The sequence below is a fragment of the Sander vitreus genome, chromosome 2, assembly GCF_031162955.1.
Source record: "Sander vitreus isolate 19-12246 chromosome 2, sanVit1, whole genome shotgun sequence".
NCBI lineage: Eukaryota > Metazoa > Chordata > Actinopteri > Perciformes > Percidae > Sander > Sander vitreus.
Genome location: NC_135856.1, coordinates 31,523,051 through 31,540,720, shown reverse-complemented (window position 1 = coordinate 31,540,720; position 17,670 = coordinate 31,523,051). Strand labels below are relative to the sequence as shown.

Sequence of the window (17,670 nt, the reverse complement as noted above, 5' to 3'; positions counted from 1 at the left end):
TGTCAATGGTTAGTCTGCTGCTAACCAACTTAGCCATAGCAGGTATCCTATGCATTGTTTCTGCACGGAAAAACGTTTCTCATACTCAAAACATACTCATACAAAATAAATCAATTACATGACAACATATTGTTATGAAATCATTATTTATTTTATTAAAAGTTAAGAATTCAGATTTGTTTATTAGTACAATAGCAACGCTAACTTCCGCTCGGATTGTCGGATAGGAACCGTCCGTTGCCTGTCGTACGAGGTCAACTATTTTAACGCATCCGGATGACCAACGGACACAATTTTTTTCCGCACCGCACTCGTTCGCGTTGGTTCGGACCCATTCGCATGTGGTCTGCGAATCTCCATAGGAAACAAATGACTTCCGGTCGTTTCGCAGCCGTATCTACTGTGCCAATGTGAAGGTGGTGTAAGTATTAGGAGCAGTGGACAGCTAGTCCACAGTATACATACAGCATCCTGGACGCAACTTGGGGTTCAGTGTCTTGCTCAGTAACACTTTGACATTGTGGCTGGAGAGGCCTGGGAATCGGACCGCCAATCTTGTGGTTGAAGATGGGGGGGATCAACAGCACCAGCAACCATTTCATTACAAGGTGATTCAGTGTTAACATTTATATTTAGTTTAATGGACGGATGCTATTGATCCTGACAGCCATCAGTCTGAAAGCAAGCTTTGAATCATTGGAAGACTTATTTCAGCAGCCTGGTGAGGAAGATGTCTGCGATGATTCCAGTGACGAGGATGATGACCATGAGCACCAATATGAGGCCACGACGTAAAACCAGCTGTGTTATTGACAGAACATTTCCCACTGTAGTGGTAGTGGATTCATACTGTTCTGGAATATGCGCCTCCTGATATGTGTGGTCTACCTCAGCAATCTCACCACTAGATGCAGTAGTGCTGACCTGGTACTGGTTCAAGTCTGGAGGTTTGGAGAGAACCTTTAGTTTTAACAACATACTGTCACATGAGGATGTTTCGGTTAGGGCGTCAGAGCTTACCTGTATTTTCCATCCCAACCATCTCTTTTTCTTCTTTGATCTGGACTCCTGCTCTCACAAGAGCCTGATCAGAGACATTAAAAACACTTGTTAATGACAGGTTTTCACTTTAAACTCAACTCGAGACACAGTAAGGTAACACTTTATTTAAAGGGGTGTGCATAAGACACATCATGAACATGAAGGAGTCTTTTTGACTGTTATGACAACTTGACCAAGACATAAATATGTCATGGCAGGCCTAATTAACAAACTTTAAAAAACCTATTTAGCTTTATGTGTTAATATCACATTAAACTCATTAAGTGGTTGGTTTTTGAATGCTTTTATAACGGTGTCATGAATAATTCCCTTGACCTCAAATAAAGTGGAACCATTTGGACTTGTCATTAAGAGGTCATAAAAGTTATAAGATCAGTTTGCACTACTTGTTGCTAAAGTAACCGCCACCTGTAGTTAGCTGCTATTAGCTAGTTAGCTTGGTTGGCAACAAGTAGCGTTAGCCTATACCTAGTCTATATCCTTGACATTCCACTGCAGGAAATTCTGCCAGATGCATATATTTTCGCCGATTTCCGTTTCCTTCCGCTTTCTTTTGTGTTGTAATTTTAAACTCCGGTAGATTTATGAGGACTATGGTTAACTGCTCCTCAGATCTCTGCAGGGTAAATTGAGACAGCTAGCTAGACTATCTGTCCAATATGAGTTTTCTCTCGCATGACTATTTTGCAGCGGCTCCGTCTGGCGCTTAGTGGCGCTCGTGACAATTGTGATTGGTTTAAAGAAATGCCAATAAACCAGAGCACGATTTTCTCCCATCCCGGAATGCTGTGTGGAGTAACAGACCCTCCTCTGCTCTGCAACGTGTGGATGATCTGGCAAAGCGAGACTAGCCTATACCTAACGTTATTTGTCCAAAACTCATTAAATCACCTCGTAATACCTTGATTGTCGTCAAACTGGTCTTATAACTTTTATGACATCTTAATGACAAGTCCAAATGGTCCCACTTTACTTGAGGTCAAGGAAATTATTGATCACACAATTATAATGGTCTCATGACAACCAAGGTAAAAACCAACCACTTAATGACAGTTTAATGTGGTGTTAACACATAAAGCTAAATAGCTTTTTAACGTTTGATAATTAGGCCTGCCATGACATATTTATGAGTTGTCATAACAGAGATTGTTGTCTTTGTTAAAGTTAAGTTGTCATAACAAACATCTCAAACAATGCTAACTTGGCATTAAAAGAGTCCTAATTTACAGAATGACACTTAATGACAACAGTCGTGAACCTTCAAAAGACTCCATGTTCATGACAGGTGTCATGTCAGTCTTATGCACACCCCTTCAAATACAAAGTGTTACCCAAAGGAAACAGTCGCATTTTGATTGGTCAAGAGATACGTTAGGTAGGTAGGTAGGTAGGTAGGTAGGTATGTACGCACCTCTTCAACAGCCTTCTTCCAATCGAGCTTGCACACAAATGTGATGAAGAAAATCAACTGCAACCACACACTAATGCAAAGTCCTGTCCATAGTCCTTTTTACAGAGACGAGAGAGGAGTATTAATGGCTTTCTGAAACTCTACTTGACAAGCAGGAGATAATACAGCAGTAATTGCAGAACTGTACATTAATGGTCGGGTCTTACCTACAATGCCCATGTTTGCTGGAAACATTAGGGACACACCAATAGGGAAACCAATAAAGTAGTATCCCACCAGGTTACACAGAGCACCAATCAACTGTTTCCCTGCTCCTCTGAGAACCCCTCCAGCCACACCCTGCCCAAATCAAACAGAGATTTGGTCAAATCACATTCTGTATATGTCAATATTGGGTCTAAAATCCTGATTACTGCCATTAGGTTGTTTCTCACCGCAACAGCATCAGCAAGATGCAATAAGGCCAATATGATCGTGACGTCAGCAACCCTCTGTAAAATGTCTCTAAATAAATGCAGATAGAGATTATTGATGGACTTAAAAATAGAGGGACATCATCTCAATTAACAGTGAGGTTGGCCCATGTGCGCTCTGAATTAAGGGATCCATTCCAAGTTCGGACAAGGTGCTGAAGTAGCATGCAAAAGACTTTGAAAAACATGTTCATGATTCAACAAGGACATCATCCTGCTAGACGCTCCCGACTAGCCAAAAGTCGGAGCTGATTGAAGAACCAGTGCCAACACGCGGTCATCACTCTACCGCACCTCGAAGCTTTACCTGCTGCCGCAGAGAAAGAGACAGAAAGCACAGCCGCGCCGCGGGAGATAACCAGCTGATGAAACCAAGTTCCATCCATCCATCCCTCCATCCATCTATCCATCCCTCCATCCATCCATCCATCCATCCATCCCTCCATCCATCCATCCATCCATCCATCCATCCAAGTAGGTTAGAACTTTTGTTTTCCTGTGAATGGTTGATGCTCTGAGTTGTGAAGGGAAGATGGTAATAGGGCCTTCAGACATCATCTCCCGTAGACATAAGCTGCTGCCGATTTGTCTGATTCTGCATAATAGGTTGCTTCATTCATTGTTTGCCATTAATGTATTGGTTCTGTGTTGGTTTCCATTCATTCCTTTCATTCATTTATGCTTATTCTGATTTGGTAGTGTATATTCTTAGGTAGGCTAAATAAATAATCTTAATGTATAAAGAATCTGAGTTTGAATTATTAATAATCCGCTGTACACCGAGATATGGATTTATTTTCTTTGTAGCAAATACTTTCAGATTATGAGACTGAAAAGGCATGGTTATCCGCTGCTCGTTAATAAATGTATTCTTTGTTTAAAACATTAAACAACTTTTGCTGATAACCAACATAGAGAGCAGGCACTTTATGATATATTAAATCTTAATTAATTACAATCAATTAAATACCCATATACGCTACAATGTTGTTAATTTCTCCAACATTGTGGGTCCTTTCTGCTGGAACATGTCTAGTTGTATAATATTTGGTTAAGAAACCTTTATTGGATTTTTGAAAGTTGAAAGTGCTGCTGTAGACTATGAGAAGGCAGAGCACAGATGCAGAGAATCCAGAGCTTGGGATTTGAGCTGGGCTTAAGTTCCGCTGGAAGCATTGGGAAGGAGGAGGATTGTGGTGTTTCTCCATGACACTACGCAGGATCACACCTGTTACACCAGTTACGTCACATTGACTGCAAATAAACAAAATTAATAACTGTCAGTGCAAGAAATTAGAAAGACTTTTCTTACTGCTCTGATGTGAAGATGTATCCAATGACATTTCTGGTGAGGCTGATGCTGGCTCCAACAAAACATGCAACTATGACTGCCATGAAAAAACAACAAAAAAACAGGTGTTAATAAATTGTACACTGAACCATTTGTGCGTTAGAAATAATTCACGTAGTAATAATTTACATATTAAAATCACCAGGGCTCCGTGCAGCACTTAGCACTGCCCAAGACGATCTTGATTGGTTTTAAGAAATGCTGTTCACGTAAACAGAAAATTGTGTTGCCTCATGGCAACCCTCCATAGAGATTTATCAGCCTACTTTAAGTAACAGCGACAGTAACAATTTATTTCACACTATTATTATCGTTAAACTTTGCAATTAATCCGCAGTTCACATGCATTCCAAACCGTGAGTGTTGATCCGCATGGACCATGGATCAACTATGGTCCGTTACACCACTAATTCTTAATACAAAACTACTACTATCACTCAAGTGAAAAGGTGTTTCAGTTATCATGTACAGTATGCATGGGGTCTTACATGCACAAATCATGGGGACTTTGGAAGACAGTTTGGCCTGCTCTATGTTTCCTGCACCAAGAGCATTCCCAACCCGTACACTGGCAGCAGCAGCAAATCCAAGTGGGAGCTATGGGAGGATATAGAGCAGTTATTACCAAAAGTGTATTAGAGCTAAATTTCCATCACTGTTATTTCACTAGAGCTATGGCCAATACACAAGCAGAGGGTTACCATGTAAGCTAAGGCCATCAGCTCATAAACTATAGAATTAGCTCCCAGCTCAGTCTCACTGATCACTCCGGCCAGGAATCCACCTATTTCAAATAGCCACCACTCCAGACAAAGCATGAGCATACTGGGGATGGCCAGCCGGACAAAGGGTCCCCACTCCTGCAGACAGTCCAGTGTCCAACCTGTGGGTCAGAGGTCTTTACGTTAAGCTACAGGTTATCTTTTAATTTCTTATCTCATGTTAGAGCAAACTCCTGCTATGCTAAAATCACAATACAGAAAAGGATGGACATATGTTGATGTCATGAAGTGGGTTTAATAGAGCCAAGGTTAAAATGGTTCAGTCAATACATACATAGATGTGCAAACTTTTTGTTCAAGTCAGAAAAAGGCCAGGATGACTGCACTACTGGCAAATTATTGCTAGTCTTATACAACAGCCTTCTGACAATTTACGTCACTGTAACCGCTCCATTACACAGTTATAGTGTAGAGTTATAGAGTGTAACTAACCTAGTCAAACATTAAAAACTGGAATGTTCAATAATTTGTTTAATAGACAACCTATTTAGAAGTTCTGAAAGACCAGAGACTTGAATGATGAAAGAGGATGAAATTACTGGATAGAATAAGACAATGACTGCAGTCAACCCCATAAGAAAAAAATAAAATATATTTAATCAATTTCATGTTGTGGTCAAATACCTCAAAAACAAAAACAACTGACCTCCCCATGTGGCCTTGTGCAGACCCCTGCAGCAGATGTACACGAATAAGATTACAGCCAGCAAATACTGTGAGATAGCATTGGCTGCAGCAGATCCACTTAAAGAAAGACAAAAAAACAGCACATTTAGAGCAAAGAAGTAACAGTACAAAGCAGTTATATTCACATTTTGTGTCATCTGTTCATGGTTATGAAACTACCCTTCATATATATTTTGAGTCCAGATGATCATTCAGATTAATAAACAAAAGATATTACTGAATATTATACAACAAGTAGATCCGACCCGGCAATCTGATTGGTCAACTAGGTGTCACGCGCCATGGTGTCACCTGCCACGGGTCATGGTGTCATGCAAGGTTGATTGTTTATTAATAATATATAATAATTGAGTGTTATACTGTGCTAATAATTACTAAGCTCCACTACAAAATAATAAGGCTGGAAAACTCACGCAACGCCCAAATCCAGACAGTAGAGGAAGACGTAGTTGATGATTGCGTTGAGGATATTTGCAATCACTCCTGTCACAACCTGAGGCCATATAATTCCCTGTAAACAACAGCACCTGGTATCAATATCAGTTTTAATAACTATGGTTCAGCCATAAACTTTAACATTTGGTGTAGTTTGCATTGCTGTACCTGGTTTTGAAGATACCTCCCTTGCAGCTGGTACATAAAGGCAGCCTGAAAATGAAAACAGAAAAAGTAAAAAGTGTTACTTTGACATAGTGTTGGCAAATTTGAGCTTGAGCGTAATGATCATGCAGAAATTGAAAACCTCTGTATGTTTTGTATTATTATCTTGATACAGAGGGTTCAGAATGCACCAAACTCACCGGCAGAGCAGGCATGAAGATCTTCACATACAGCTGGGCGATACTTGAGGCAGAAAGACAACAAACAAATATGCATATCATTGTGGGCTTAAAACATATGACTGTAAATATAATGGATATATGAAATTAGAGCCACAAAGATTATTCGATTAATCCATTAGTCAATTTATAGGCTAAAGGAATCCCCAACTATTTTGATAATCGGTTAACTGGTTTGAGTAATTTCTTTTCTGTCTAAGATGATATAATTTGGGGCTTTTATGGCATTTAATTGACAGGAAAGCTTGCAGACAGGAAAGGGGAGAGAGAGGGGGGACGACATGCAGCAAAGGGCCGCGGGTCGGATTCGACCCATGCTGCTGCTAAGGCCTCAGCCTAAATGGGGCACACACTCTACTGGGTGAGCTTAAAAAGTCCAAATTTTCTAATTCCAGCTTCTTAAATCAGGGTTTTCCTGCATATGGAAAGTTTTGGCAAAGAGGTTTTTAGCCAGCGCCAACAACTTCCGGGATTGTTCAGGGGAAACTGGAAGCTGGAAATTCCGCTCTGCAGGGTAAATCCAGACAGCTAACTAAACTATCTGTCCAATCTGAGTTTTCTGTTGCATGACTAAAACAACTTTTGAACGTACACGTTCCACCAAAACAAGTTCGTTCCCGAGGCTATTTTGCAGTGGCACCGTAGCTCCGTCCGGCACTTAGGGACCGTTCGGTATTTATAGAATGGACCACCGGAGGAAAATAGGGGAGGGTCATGTCTTTTTATTCTTTGTTGGGGGGGTGGGGGGTCACCCAACTTTTGTATTCATGAAAACAGCAACATTTCAAAGTGGCTTGTTTGGTGCATATTTTTCCATGTAGCTCTTAGTCTCAGCCCTCCTTCGCTACCAGATGGGTCTGACCCATGAGTTTGCTGGGGGGGGCAGGGGGAGTACTGCTCCCCTGGTGGCTGAAACGGGTCATTGCATTGTTTAAAAAATGAGTGGGAATAATTACATCTGGCATGACCAGATATTTTATTAAATATCTTAAATAACACAAAACAACTAAATGGTGGTAGGTAATACATCAGATTTCATATACTGCTTTAGTAAAAAAAATATTACCTGGCTGACGATGGGAGCAGCAGGACCCAAAAAATGAAAGTTGCTGTTGCACTAGTCTGGACATCTTGCTGTGCCAACCTTGCAATAAAGGTTTCCTAAATGCCATGTATTTAAATGTGATGTCAGCTTACTAATTGATTGTGGGTTTTGTGTAGATTTGGACTTTTATACGTTTATTCCACTTTGTTTAAACGGCAAAGTGGAGAGGCCTCGTTCACCTGTTTGGAGCTGGCTGGTGAATGTGACCCTCGTATAGGCCTTGCTGGATACACCTTGACCCTTCCTGTGGATTCCTTTTTTTCGTGTCATTGGATTACGGCAAAATACGGATCTTTTTTCTTAACGTGTCTTAACGTTTTATGGTGAGTTTGGAGAGGCATCTCAACAGACTGTAAGTCGAACACTGATTGTTCACTGTTCACATTTTGAATTTAAGTGTCGGTGCATCGCCACCGTCTGTCTATTGCGTTCCAAGACAGCTGTGACGCGATTGGATTTCATAAGGTTAAATTGTTACAATGTAATTTTAAATCTGCTTTAAAAATGAACATATATGTTTTGGTATATAATGTTCAGCTTCGGCAGCTTTACCTATGTGCTAAAATATACAATGACTGAGGAAGCCTAGTGACGAGTCCATAGCAACCAGTGTTGAATTTGTTATTTCCCAGTGTCCTTTGCTGAATGGTCTCAATGTTTTATTGTTTTATTTCATGTGAATACTAGTTTACTAGAGGAGTAACTTAGTATTTGAAGTAATGCAATAATGCAGGAAGTGTGCATTTAGTTTCCATGCTTATTGTGTTTCCACAACAATGTTAATGAGTAAATCTACTGAAATGGCCACCACACCATAACAGAGGAGTGTGATGTGTAAAATGAGAATGCAGAGGTTAATATGTGCATGTCATGGCTATAAAAAATCAAATGGTATTTGTACATGTTTGCTAAATGCAAACTAGCACATGAGGGGAGGGTTATTGTTTTTCAAGTCATTGTGGAGGGTCATAGAAAAAGTATTACTGGCGAGGGGAGGGTCAAGTCTTTTTAGCCTGAAGGTCCCAAAACTTCTCTGGTGGCCCCTTAAATAAATGACGAACAGTCCCTTAGCGCCGCCCAAGACAACTGTGATTGGTTTAAAGAAATGCCAGTAAACCACAGAGCAGGTTTTTCTCCCATCCCAGAATGCAGTGTGGACTCGCCAGACCATCCTTTGCAGCACTGTGGAGGAAGGTCTGGCATTGCGAGACTAGGCTGTACCGGACTCTCCCGGTGACCATGCTGCCCCAGGGTCCAGCAGCACAGTGAGAAGCTGCCGTGCGGCGGGCTGCACTGCCTACTGATGGCATCAGTATTAAATTGAGACAGTTTCATAACCGGTAAAAAACGTCTTATAGTTGTGTTAAATAGTAGTCCAATTCCACAGTTGGTACAGTTGGTTTTAACAACTGATGAGAACTGTACAGGAGTAGGCATAAAAACCACAGTTGTTCTATTTGTGCTATTTATTGCTGTCGGGGCGTAAAGACCATTTCAAACAATGTATAGAAAGTGTATATTGGTAATAGATACCAGCCCCGCCTTTAAAAAATAACTGACCTGGCAACCTCTGGGCTCTGTTTGACAGCCAGTAGGATAGGTTCAGTGTTGATGAGGATAGCCCAGCAGGGGAAACAGGCCAGCAGCAGAATCAGAACCCCCCTCTGGAGAATCACACCAACACGCTTCAAGTTACCGCTCCCATACGTCTGCATGAAACAGGTAGACGGATACTTACATAAGCAGGAATGCAAAACACCAAATCACGCCAATAACCAAGGGTAGGACTGGTCAAAGAAAACTAACATGATACAAAAGCTTCTTGTTGAGTTGTTTTAAAGGGGACCCCAGGACTACCTGGGAACGCAGCAGTAACAGTTGTGTTTGTCTTGGTTAGATAAAGGAAGTGAAAGAACAACCTCTGGTGAGAACATTACCTGAGATATGAGGGTATCACAAGTTAACGACAAACCATTGCCAATGGAAATACCGGTGACATTAACCACCTGCAAAAAAAAAAATTAAGAGAAAAACATAAACATTAAAAGATAGATAAATCAGATGCCAGTACTGGCAGGTTGGGATACCAGTTCAAACCCAGATAGGATTAGAGAAAGTCTCCTCACCGAAATTGATAATGCCACTGCTGCAAGTTCAGTTTTCCCCAGGTGACCACAGAATACAGTGCTGATGAAACTGATCATGAAGACCATCAACTGGGAAATGATCTGGAGTACAAACACAAATATCAGTCCTCCTTTTCATGTTAATACACAAGGCAGATATTTCATGCAAAATAAATACAAACATGAGGCATAATTATAGACATTTTCAGTGAGTGAAGACCTAATGAATATCATAAGCCTTACTGTATAAATATAACTAATGTATAACAATACGTATTTCTAATAACCAACTAAATACCATGCAATGGCTGCACGTAGGCATGAATTTGATTAGAGGTGGCTTGCTATGTATTATTAAACAGTGACGCCATTGAACTGCACTTTAAAATGGTTCCTATACTGGACTGATTGTTCTGTCTGAATGTTTGTTTTTAGTTCTATTTTAGATTTGATCATTTGACATTTTATGCTTTTCCGTGTTTTCTATCATATCTACAATGTTATAATGTTGGATTTTCATGTTAAATTATTTATTCAAATAATGAGGTAAATGTATTTTAGACAAATCCTTGTGAGCTAAAACTTTCAGATTTCCAACTATTCTGAACACTCCGGTTTCAACAGTTTTTTCTACTCTCGGCTAAGTCTTACGCAACTCTAAGACAAACTTCTATGATTGGTCATCTGCTCCAAGTAGGCAGCACTGCAGTGTTACCCATGTAACTACATGCTAACGGCAGTCAAATATGTCATCTTGGCTGCCAGTGTCGTTAAATTCTCCCCAATTCTGGTTCACATTACTCATGAAACATTTTCTGTTAATAGTATTAGGTTTAAAAGCCTTTATTTTGTACTGTAGAAATTGCTGCTACTGTATATTCTATTAGTGTCAACTGCTAACTAAAGTAGCTACATGTCATCTGGGCTGCCAATGTTGTTAAATCTCCCCAATTCTGGGTCACATTACTGCTGAAACATGTCCGATTGGGTAGTGTTTGGTTCAGAAGCCTTTATCTGTGATTTTTGACGGTAGAAAGTGCAGCTTCGTTCCACTAGCTACAATCTAACGTTAGCTTACTGCTAACTATTACGTAGCTACATGCTAACGCGACAAAGCTGTGATCTTGGCCAATGCTGGTCATTTCTCCCCAAATTCCGGTCACTTTACTGCTGGGTCATGTCCAGTTGTGTAATATTTGGTTAAGAAGCCTTTATTGGTGATTTTTCACGGTACAAAGTCCTGCTATATACTCCATTACAGTAGCTCCAACTAGTGAAACACGGAGGCTACAGAGATTCCAGAAGCATGCTGGCCAATCAGAGCAGACTGGTCCACCATGTTTTGTATGTGGTAATTTGAATATTGCAAATGTGTTTCACAAAAACTGTATGCAGCTATACATTTTTTTTCATAGGCTACATGGAAAAAATAGCCATAAAACTTTATTCTAATATGCCTAAATCCTTGCTTATTTAATTTTAAAGATTATTCTATGGGCATTTTTAGGCCTTTATTTCCACAGGACAGATGAAGACATGAAAGGGGAGAGAGAGGGGGAACGACATGCAGCAAAGGGCCGCAGGTCAGAGTCGAACCCGCAGCCGCTGCGGAGATGCACCGATTACAATTTTCTAGGCCGATTCCGATTTCCGATTTTTCATTGAGTTTGACCTGCCGATATCGATTTTAGCCGATTCTGATGAGAGAAAATGAGAGAAAGGAAAAAGAGACAAGGATAACTAGCCAGTGGAGATCAGTTAACGTCACTGTTTCATTTCATATTCAGTTCGTTCTTACCACTGGTCCTGCTAACTTGAAAAGTTGTACCAGCTCATGCTGGTAGTCCGGCGGGATGAAGCAACTCATGTTCTTCAGGCAGGAGCTCCGGCTATCACCAGAGCCTTGAACAGAAGCAGCCGCTTTACCTACTTTCGAATCTCCTTCCACTCCCTCTGAATATTTAATTGGTGCTTTAATTGAACTGTCCATGACTAGCTACTGTGTTCTTCAACAGACAGACCGCTTTCCCTTTAACAGCGGTGTCTATGTGTGTTATGGAGGAAGGTACCCACGTGGAGTTTCCTCCTAGCCAACCAGCTCGTGCAGCGGTTTTGGGGGCGTCACTGCCATTGGGTAGACCAAGCCCCAAGTCTTACAGACTTTAAGATGTTAGATAGTTTAATACATAACCCGTTTAGGCTTCTTCCTACGTGACACTTCAGAGTCGGTGTCTGGTATCTTACGCTTGCAGGTTAATTTTCAACAGTTATGACACTGAGAAAAAGAACCACACTCACACTGGATTTAAACACAAGATGACATACAGGGAAGTCATGGAAACAAACTGATCCAACGGGGGAGATAAATGGCAGAATAGTTATCTGTATTTGTGTTAAAGTCTGAGCTGAATAAAAGTGGTTCAAGGATTGAATGCTGATTTGAACTACAAGTTGAATCTCTTTACCATATATTCACGTAGCAACTGAAGAAGGAAACCATCTCAAACATATTCATCCTAAAATCTTTAAATTCACATTCTAACTACACTTATGGCCCCTAGCCATATTCATCTTTTTTTATAGGGTACTGCTTGCATTTCATGCCTGGTATGGTCTGCTAGCTGAGAAAATATAAATGGTTCTCTTTGGCTCTTTGGTTTATCACAAGTCACTTAGGCTGAATCCCATTTCTCTATCTTACCCCTACCCCTTAGCCCTTGGCCCTCGAAAAACGAGGGATAAGGGGTAGGGGTGAAAACATACCCCTATGAAATGGGATGCCAGTTGGTTATATCATCATACATACTACTACATATTTGTATACACACTGCATGGTGTGTTGTATATCTGTTTCAGTTATCACTGTTTTAAATGTCATTGATATTCAGAAACACTTTCTTTGTTAACAAAAAGCTGTCTTTATTGCCCAATAAAATAAACATTATTACAACTATTACAACTATTAGAACCATAACTTACATGTCACACACATAAAAAAAGGCACTCAAATGTATAAAACTAAAAAAAGACACGCAAGACCACAAACAAACAAAAAACTACAGCTATTCTGAAATTCCAGACCCCATTCTGATGCCTGTTGGCCAGTAACCTTTCCCCTCATACCCCATTTCTTTCATTAGTGTCCTGTATCATAACCAACAACAATGTACAGGTGCATGAACAGGAATGAATTACACATGATTACAATAATACAGTACAAATACAATAATGAATGGCTACAACATGAACGCAGAAACTTCTGCTCGTTTTCAGAAAGTGGATCAGCTGCTGGGTTTCCTCCGGCGTCCCTGTGTGATACAGGACAGTGTAAAGCACGTATTGATGTCGCCAAAGCAGCTAATGGAGTTTAGTTAACACTGTAGACATGCATGGAGTCCATTCAAGGCAGAGAAATGCGGGACTGTTGTGCAAATAAGCAATGTAGCTAACGTTAACGTTAACTTTAGCGTTAGCGTTAGCATAGCAAGCTAGCGATTTTTAAAAACGTTTCAATTACAAATATGGTTGCAATATATATGTACAGGACTGTGTAGAGCACAAAACAAGACCGTCATAATTTTTAAATTAATTCTTTAAGCCGAAAATACTTTGGTATACTCTCTCTGGTCGACCGGGCAGCCAAGTTCCTTGTTGCGCAATGATTCTGGGTCCCTTGCTGTTCAAGTAAGCTTGCGTTCTTAGTTGACGTTAAGGGGTATATAGCCCTTCCACTTAGCCCTAGCCCTCGACCAGAATGAGTATTGGGACAGCACTTACTCTCATGGGAGCACGCAAAACTAAGGGGTAGGGGTAAGGGGTAGGGGTAAGATAGAGAAATGAAACGCAGCCTAACTCTTACTCTTTTGACACCTAGTGAAGCAAAGGGGTCATCAACCCTCCCCCCCTCATAAAAACAGTGTTCCCTCCGGCAGACCACAGCTACTTCATTTTACATTCCCTTCTGACTACTGTATATCATGTGCCATACTGACGGTTCAATAGAGTCTCCCCCCAGTAGGCCAATCTCCATCCTGCAACCCAGCAACTTAGGCGCCTGAGAAGCATTTAAGAGTGACAAGACAGATAGAAGACTAGAGAGATAACACAGTGGCACAGCCAACATTAAAGAGCCAGGTGCTTTTTAAAGAGTATCTGCTCAGATGGGCAAAAACAATCCATTGAATCAGCCTGTGGTTATTGGGTTGGGGTCTGGAAAGACCAGAGGAACACTAGCCGAGCCAAAAAATACTTCAAAATGTTGCCAACATTTTTTCACCCAGTCTCACCTCAGCAACCTTGGATTCTATGTGCAAACTAAGAGGGAGGCTAAAACAGGAAGAGCCGGAGGATAAGCCAAAGAAAGCAACTTGGGAACACAGATATTTTACCGTGAACACTCAGTTACTCAAAATTGGCACAGATCACACAAAGGCGTTCCTGACGTCAAACCATGTTCAAGAAACTCACATCATTAACTCACAAAGCTCTCAAAACGTCATCCACTGGCTATGCAAGACTATATGAGTTGAGAGAATAAAGATTTGTTTTCTACCCCTCAAATATATCTTATTATATTAGGCCATTGTGGGCAATGTTGCAAATCATGGAGCAGACTACCTTGTGTCAATGTTGAATTTAAAGGCTTTGAACAGCAGTGGAATAAAATAATTTGATTGAATTCACAGGATTAACCAAAAATAGACATTTCCATTTGGTTATTTCATATACAAATGATTTCTTCTTTGAGTTTCTTCAAATCTACATTATAAAAGTGTATGTAAATAAAGTGTACAACTGAATCATAAGACTGTATATTTTATGTAAATAGTGAAGGAATTAATGTGAGCCCGGGTTACTGTACAGTAGGCTAAAAAGTGATTAAAACAATAGCCAATTACATCATAATATTAACATTTTTGATCAAGCTGTTAGGAACGCAATCACCCAACTCCATCCTCCACGCCACTCATATGAAGACAAAAATACTTCCCCATTGGGACTGACCTGGCAACCTCTGGGCTCTGTTTGACAGCTAGTAGGAGAGGTTCAGTGTTTATGAGGATAGCCCAGCAGGGGAAACAGGCCAGCAGCAGAATCAGAACCCCCCTCTGGAGAATAACACCCACACGCTTCAAGTTACCGCTCCCATACGTCTGCATGAAACAGGTAGATAAATATGTAGAGTTAACCAATACCGATCACACTACTAAGCAAAGGTATGAACAGGCCAAGAAAACAAACTTGATACAAAATCATATTGTTGAGCTACTTTTAAGGGGAAAGAAGCTCTGGTGAGATATGTACGGTGGCCCTGAAGTGCAAATCACAACAGCAAATCATAAAACACAACGGCAAATAGGAAAACATTTCAACAAATCATAAAACACAACGGCAAATATGAAAACACGACAGCAAATATGAAAACACAACGGCAAATATGAAAACACGACAGCAAATATGAAAACACGACAGCAAATAGGAAAACACTTCAACAAATCACAAAGCACAACGGCAAATGGGAAAACACAACAGCAAATAGGAAAACACGACAGCAAATATGAAAACACGACAGCAAACAGGAAAATACGACAGCAAATATGAAAACATTTCAACAAATCATAAAACACGACAGCAAATAGGAAAACACGACAGCAAATATGAAAACATTTCAACAAATCATAAAACACGACAGCAAATAGGAAAACACGATAGCAAATGGGAAAACACAACACCAAATAGGAAAACACTTCAACAAATTTTAAAACACAACGGCATTAACTTCTACCAGAATAGGTAGGGCCTATCTAGAAGAGGACAGACCCTCCTGATTGGACCTTTTCCCATTTGCTGTCGTGTTTTCCTATTTGCTGTTGTGTTTTTTATTTGCTATCGTGTTTTCCTATTTGCTGTTGTGTTTTCTGATTTGTTGAACTGTTTTGCTATTTGCCGTTGTGTTTTATGATTTGTTGAAGTGTTTTCATATTTGCAGTCGTGTTTTCCTATTTGCCATTGTGTTTTATGATTTGCTGTTGCGTTTTTTTATTTGCTGTTGTGATTTGCACTTCAGGGCCACCGTAGATATGACAGTATCACAAGTGGATGCCAAACCAGTGCCAATGGAAATACCAGTGGCATTAACCACCTGCAATTGACAAAAAACATTTTATCTATACAAAATTCAAAGGCAAGCCTATAGAACGCAATGACAGCAAACAGGCTGTGAGGCCAGTATAAACACAGATAGGGCTCAATCCCCGAGGGGCAATCTGTGAAACAGCCAGCAGCCAACATATACAATCATACAACAACGACAGCAACAATATAAAGATTAATCATTGAGAGCACGTATCGCAGCAGCAGCAATTACGTTTTAACTCAGGCCGGCCACACACTGGCTGTATTTCGGCTCCCATGTTAACAGGTTACGGTACAGATCCATTTGACCGTGCGACGCTTCTGTTGCGCCGCGCTCCACTCTATTCCTATGGGTCCTATGGGTGACGTCAAGCGACTTCAACGTGCACGCAAAGCATTCCGGAAGCTGGCCAATGCCCATTTTTATGCAAATAAATCCGTTGAATGCAACGTGACTATCCAGTAGAAGTAGACGTAAATCTTTTAAACTGACCTTTGTCAATCTGAAATAAAGACAGATTCAGCAACTGTATGGCCTATTTCTCGCTTAAAATGTTTTCAGAAACACGTTTCGGTGAACTATTTTCGTAAAATACTAGATCGTATTCTCAACGAGCCGCCATGACAGTCTGATGAAATTCTCGAGAAGCCAAACCCATGTCAGGCGTTCGTCCAATCAGCTGCCGGTCAAGGGCGTGGAGCATCAACCATGGATGTATGATGTCGCGACACCACGCTTCAGTCGTGTCGGACAAATGGATCTGTACCGTTACCGCCAATTTCCACTGGATGTGGAACGGCTCCTGAACAGCGGCAGAGTCATTAGGTTTCCATTAAAGTCAATGTGTGTATTTTCACTGACTGCAGAACGGCTTTGTTCCGACTGCGTCCCAGCTCCGGCGGTCCGCAGCCCGGCGGTCCGCAGCCCTCCGGTGCAGATACGCAGAGCTTCTATTTTTGCCAGACACCGGAGAGCTCCGCAGCAAATCAGCACACGGCAGATAGTGCGGGACAGGAAGTCGAGCACATAAACAAAATAAACATCCGGTTAATTTTCAAAATAAAATACGCCGTGCTCACAGCGGATCATATTTCCATGCACTACACCTTGAAAACACAGCACAGAGTAGTTTCCCCTCTACTCCTCTGGATGGAAACAAACTGTTGTTGGTATTGTGGTTCTATTCTACGTGAATTTGCGAGATCTCGTGGGTCCTCGTGACTACAGCTGTCAGTCATGGCCGCAGCTGTGCCGCAACAAATCTGGACCTTGTGGGTATTGACGGACGGCGGAGCACGGAGCTGTTCCGCAGCGGATCCGGATTTCCATTGAATGCAGAACGTGGAAGTGGAAATTGGGGGTTAGAGCTTGCACACTGCCTGCGTGACACGAACATCTCAGCCGCGCCGAAAACGCGTGCATGCTAGAAATAGAACCAACGCCTGTTTCTCACGCGACACGCAAGCGTGTTAGAAGCGTTTCCAGGCAAAATAGAATAGGAAAAGATGTTTATATGTCATTTTGACACGAATACATATTAATAAATGACATGTTGATGTTTGAAAGTCTCTACGTTTTGACAAAAATGCAGATATAAATGTAATTTAAAAAAAAATAATAATAATAATTATTGATTTTCAAATATTGCACCTGTCAATACAGAACGAAATATTATGTAACCTATTTTGCCGTCAATAC

At 40.9% G+C, this 17,670-nt stretch overlaps 1 protein-coding gene across 1 annotated transcript; it reads right to left on the bottom strand.

The window, feature by feature from the left end:
• Positions 1-705: 705 nt before the first annotated feature.
• Positions 706-11,826, bottom strand: LOC144527766 (multidrug and toxin extrusion protein 1-like). Its single transcript, XM_078266005.1, has 16 exons — positions 11,635-11,826; positions 9,837-9,938; positions 9,648-9,716; positions 9,271-9,419; positions 6,567-6,609; positions 6,370-6,414; positions 6,180-6,277; positions 5,726-5,823; positions 4,999-5,180; positions 4,786-4,894; positions 4,259-4,334; positions 2,908-2,977; positions 2,680-2,812; positions 2,474-2,568; positions 1,021-1,084; positions 706-941 (listed from the first exon to the last, which is right to left on the bottom strand). Exons 1-16 carry the CDS (start codon positions 11,824-11,826, stop codon positions 706-708), a joined length of 1,761 nt encoding a protein of 586 aa, XP_078122131.1.
• Positions 11,827-17,670: the final 5,844 nt, after the last annotated feature.